At 38.9% G+C, this 5548-nt stretch overlaps 1 protein-coding gene across 1 annotated transcript; it reads left to right on the top strand.

Annotated features, from left to right (window-relative positions):
* The first annotated feature begins 771 nt into the window (after positions 1 to 771).
* Positions 772 to 5077, top strand: LOC114287826 (uncharacterized). Its single transcript, XM_082922422.1, has 5 exons — positions 772 to 963; positions 1680 to 2020; positions 2880 to 3148; positions 3512 to 3708; positions 4442 to 5077. Exons 1-5 carry the CDS (start codon positions 772 to 774, stop codon positions 4874 to 4876), a joined length of 1434 nt encoding a protein of 477 aa, XP_082778548.1. The 3' UTR covers positions 4877 to 5077.
* Positions 5078 to 5548: the final 471 nt, after the last annotated feature.

Genomic DNA, 5548 nt, shown 5'->3' with positions numbered 1-5548 from the left:
AAAAAATTATTAATTTTTTTATAATTAAATAAGATATTTACAAAATAAAATAAATAAAATAATTATAAATTAAATGTCAGATTTTATTTTATTCGTCATTTTAATCTATTTTATATTCTTCTAAATTTTAACCTAAAAAAAAATAATATTTCACTTCGCTGACAGGGCCTGTTTTCTGCAGAAACAAAAACAGAGAGACAGAGAGCTAGAGAGAGAGAGAGAGAGAGAGAGAGATGGAGTCCGGATTCTCGGCCGCCCTACCCGGCGGCCGTTTCCGGCAGCCCCCAAAACGACGTCGTTTTGGGGGTAAATTTTCAAAAAAAAAAAAAAACGCAGAGGAAGAGAGGGAGGAAGGAGAGGAAGAGGGAGGGAGGGAGGGAGGAAGGAGGAGGGAGGAGGAGGAGGAGGAGGAAGGGAAGGGCCGGACTGGAGGGGGCCATAACCAGTGGGGGAGGAGGAGGAGGCGGAGGCGACGGCGGTGTAGCTGCTGCGACGAGGTGACGGGCTGCGACGCACCGGCGGCGAGGCGACGAGGCGGAGGCGGAGACGGCTGCGACGGCTGGCGGCGAGGCGACGGGCTGCGACGCGCAGCCTCCTCCCTCCCCTCCCCTCTGGTTATGGCAGCTCGTCGGAAAAAATGGAGAAGAAGGAAAGAACGAAGAAGAAGAAAAGAAAGAAGAAAAAAAAAAAAAAAAAAAAACCCCAAAACGACGTCGTTTTGGGGGGCTGCCGGGTAGGGCCGCCGGGTAGGGCGGCCGAGGATCCGGATTCATGCATTTGAGCAAGAACGAGGGGATAGAGGATAAAACCTTCGTGGTAGCCGGAGGGCTTGGATTTGTTGGGTCTAGTCTTTGTTTGGAGCTCTTAAGAAGGGGTGCTCACCAAGTTCGGACCTTTGACCTTCGTACCACTTCTCCCTGCTCCCATCATCTCTTCAACAAGGGAGTCCACTGCATCCCAAGCATCTCTCTCTCTCTCTCTCTCTCTCTCTCGGGACTTCTTTCTTTTTTCTTTTCTTTTTTTGTTTCCCTGAAAATGATAAATCAGGATCTTGAGTTCCGTTTCTGCTGAACAATTCTTTGATTACTTGATTCAGGATCATTGTGTAGGATTTTTAATTTATATATACATACATACATACATACATACATACATGTATTAGAATACTGATCCAAGTAAAGTAATTAGTCAAGTTAAGATGGATTGTTGCCCCTCAATGAGATCCAGTGGATTGTCTGTTCTGGTAACTCTGAAAATGAGGAAAATAGAATAAATAGATTAATTTTTTAATCTTGCAAATTGTGTTGTTTTGTTTCCCAGAAACAGATGATCCGAGTAGTGAAATTAAATTTTTTTAAGTTGCTCTTTTCTTTTCCTCATCTTTCTCAGCAACCAAATGAAGCACTTGGAAGCTTCCACCAGATGCAATATTTTCTTCCTTCTCTTGCATATTTAGTTCATAACATAGTCCACACACTGTTTTGAATCTACAAAACATGATTGCTTCAGAATCTATTTAATAAAACTAATATGTGCTGTATGACTGTATCTCACACACATTTGCTTAGATTGCCTTTGCTATGAATAAGACATTAACTGCCATTGATAGTCATAGTCATAGTCATAATCATAGTCATATTGGCTGCAACTTTCTTAGCCAAATTCTTATAATGATATGAGATGTCACCCGCAAACAAGATGTTCAAAAAGCGTTACACGGCGCAGATTGTGTTTTTCACCGTGCTTCATATGGCATGTCTGGGAAAGAAATGCTCCAATTTGGCCGCGTGGATGATGTGAATATAAACGGAACTTGCCATGTCTTGGAGGCCTGTGTTGAGCATGGCGTTAAGAGGCTTGTTTATGTGAGCACATACAACGTTGTGTTTGGGGGTAAGGAGATTATCAATGGCAATGAAACCTTACCTTATTTCCCTCTTCATGATTATGTTGATCCATACAGCCGCAACAAATGTATTGCTAAACAGTTAGTTCTAAAGAGCAATGGGCGCCCTCTCAAGTAAGTAATTTTATTTTCACAAGTTCACCAGTCGGGCTATCTCTGACATCTTGTTTAGTAGGTGTGCTTCTCACTTCTTTAACTATATTTTTATGACTCTTGTTGTTATTGGCTTCAAGTTTCAACTGGTTTAAAAAATAAATAAACAAATAAATTGTCACTTTTATGTATTAGCAAATGGGTTGGTATATGTCAAGCATCTACTAACATGAATATGAAATTTTCCATAATATATTTTTGAACTATAGAAGTAGCATAGAGAACAATGTTGTGATCTATTAAATAGACGTTAAAAGAGTATGCATAACTTGTGATCCTAACAAGACACCTTAAATAAACATGAAAAAGCAGTACCTTGAACAGTGTAAAAATGATTCTGATGTGCATTGCCTCAAGCAAATCTATAAGACACTGCCTTTGTTTAGAAAAGTCATTCAACTTTCTTATGACTCATTGAATTCCCTTCTTTAATCTTGCAAATCCCAGCAATCTGAGTAACAAGACAGTGTTTCAGATGCAATTCTTACTAGACCCCTACTACAAGTACAGGGTTCTTTGTGGAAATTATTGTTGACTATTGAGAACTTCATCTTAGTTGTTTTCTCTCTTCAATTTACTTATTTAGGTTATATTGAAGAATTATGCATTCTCACTTTTCAAAATTTTGTTTGTTATCTGGAAAATAGCATAAGAAAGTCAAACTCAGATTAATGAAAATATCCTCCCTTTTTCAGATTTGCAGTATCAAGTTCTTCGCGCCTTTAGAGAAAGAGAATCAACACATGAATTTCAATGCTTGACCTGACCTCGTCTAGTTTGTAAGATTCTGATTTATGTACGATGTTTCTATGCTATGTAGGAAGAAGAATGGAAATCTCTATACATGCGCAATTCGTCCGGCTGCTATCTATGGACCAGGTGAGGAGAGACATCTCCCCCGTATTATAAATCTTTCGAAGTTAGGTCTGCTGCCATTCAAAATTGATGAAGAAAGAGTGAAGTCAGACTGGGTTTATATAGATAACCTTGTTCTGGCCCTAATATTGGCTAGCATGGGACTCTTGGATGACATTCGCCAGAGGGAAGGACATCCAATAGCTGCTGGTCAACCATACTTTATATCAGATGGTAATATTCAATCCATTTGCTTAGAAATATTTTACTTATTTCGTGGCAACTAGAGCTATTAAAGTTGAGTAATGCTATACAAACTAACACAACTTACAAAGTCACATGATTTGTACCTATTATATTATTTGAGTGGGTCCCATTTCAAATACCAAAGTCTTATGACTGCGTGTCACATATCTGTGAGAAAAGTTAGTAAGATTTGTTAGTTTGTGTAGTATTGTCCATTAAAGTTATTGATTAACCCTTGATTCCAAGGAAGGACTACTTGAATGTGAAAAACTGATTAGTTACTAGAGTCAACTGTGTTTAATATTTAACTGTTTTCCATGCAATGGTTTAATATTAGGCAATGATTTACAGGGTCTCCAGTCAACAGTTTTGAATTCCTTCGCCCACTACTCCAGAGCCTGGAGTATGACCTGCCAAAGCGGTCATTAGCTGTCTCTCATGCTCTTGTTCTGGGAAGGATATTCCAGTTGGTCTACACTATCTTATATCCATGGTTGAACCAATGGTGGCTTCCTCAACCATTGATGCTTCCTACTGAAGTGCACGAGGTTCACTTCTAAATTACCTCGGTTTCTGGTTGAATATAATTGTAGACTTGTAAAGCATTCCTTACTGCTTACAAAAACAACAAACATTGGGTCTTGGGGGTGGGCTCCCTTCAAGGTTCAAAGATCGAAACCTCTTAGGTACTAACAATTTCTTGGGGCCACCGGACTAGGGAAAAACCCTTGAATTAATGGTGGTGCACTTGCAGGAAACTCCTTGCCGAGGGCCTGTGCATCCCTAGGGATTAGTCGGGCTTTGATCCTCACACCTAGTGCCAATCCAAAAATAAAATAAATCAGAGAGAAGGGTTATCTCCCTTATATTAGGGGTTTTTTCCCATACATTATAGTAGTACAGTCCAAAGTACAAAAGTATCCTTACACAACGCAAACATAACATAAAATCACTTCCTACTTGGATCTTATAAAGGGTCATCTATATACCCCTCTACTGGTTTCAATTTAAGTGGTTAATGAAACATATCGTCACTTTGATGCATACCTCCTATTGCCACTCGGCAGTTTCCTAAAATTCTGCAGTTCTCACTTGGCCTAGTTGCAATTGATCCTGCACCTTCCCACATGGTTTACCATAATTCCTTCCACCCCATCTCAACACCCACATTTCCAGACAAACTTGAAAAATTCTCTAACATCTGTTATTAGGTTTTGCAAGTTTCACTACTGTGTACTGAACCATATCTGATATATTTGTGTGTGTTTTATTTCTTGACAGGTTGGGGTTACTTATTACTTCTCTTTCCTAAAAGCAAAGGAGGAGCTTGGCTATGTCCCTATGGTGAGTCCTCAGGAGGGCATGGCCGCAACCATATCACATTTTCAAGAGAGGAAAATGAGAAGTTTGGGCGGGCCTACAATATATACATGGATGTTTAGTGTAATTGGAATGACTTTGCTATTTATTGCTGCATATTGGCCAGCTTTCAGACTTGTGTCACTTTTAAGAGATTTCTGTCTCTTCTTCTTCCGGTCTATGTGGGTAATGAGAATAGTGTTCATTTTGGCTATAGCAGCTCATATTGGAGAGGCTATGTATGCGTGGCATCTGGCAAAAAAAGTGGATCCTTTGAATGCAGGAGGCTGGTTTTGGCAGACTCTTGCGCTTGGGATTCTTTCATTGCGTTTCCTGTTGAAGAGAGCCAGGAAGTAAGTTGGAGCATCTATTGTTGATATAATCTTTTTAGCAGCTGTATTTACTACTGTATAAAGGCAGTTCCTTCATAGGCAGTAAAATAGGACACAACTAGGGGTTTAGATTTTTTTGGTAGTGTTGAAAAATGTGATCAGAGATCCTCTTTTTATTTCTATGAACAACCACTGTGTCTCTATCAAAGGAGATTTGATTTGATTTGATTTGATCTGCGGGAGTATCTAAAGCCCGAAGTGAATCCACCTAGTTTGAACTTTGATTGCTGAGAAAACAGGTATGTAAAAAGAGTAGATCTACCTCTGCTAATTTGCCCTGACCCAGATCAACTCTTCGACCTCAAGCCCAGGGCTAGTAAGCTGAGAAACCATGCTGTTTGCCTGGGTGTTAACAAGATGAGATTAATGAGCTGGAATTTGAGTTTGAGCAAGCACACCTGAGAGGCTCAAAATGCATCCTTTAATAATAATAATAATAATAATAATAATAATAATAATAATAATAATAATAATAATAATAATAATAATAAATTATTGGACATTCCACCTTTCATAATTTTGTTAAGAGTAATGCTCTATACAAACAAATTTTGTGTTCAAAAATTCATACAAATGATGTATCTTGTTTTTTGAGGAATCTCATTTATATCTATTTATTGGGAGTTGACATATCCAT

Source organism: Camellia sinensis, chromosome 3 (assembly GCF_055761805.1).
Source record: "Camellia sinensis isolate YWXY chromosome 3, ASM5576180v1, whole genome shotgun sequence".
In the NCBI taxonomy this organism is placed as follows: Eukaryota; Viridiplantae; Streptophyta; class Magnoliopsida; order Ericales; family Theaceae; genus Camellia; species Camellia sinensis.
This window is presented reverse-complemented; position numbering and strand designations above follow the sequence as displayed.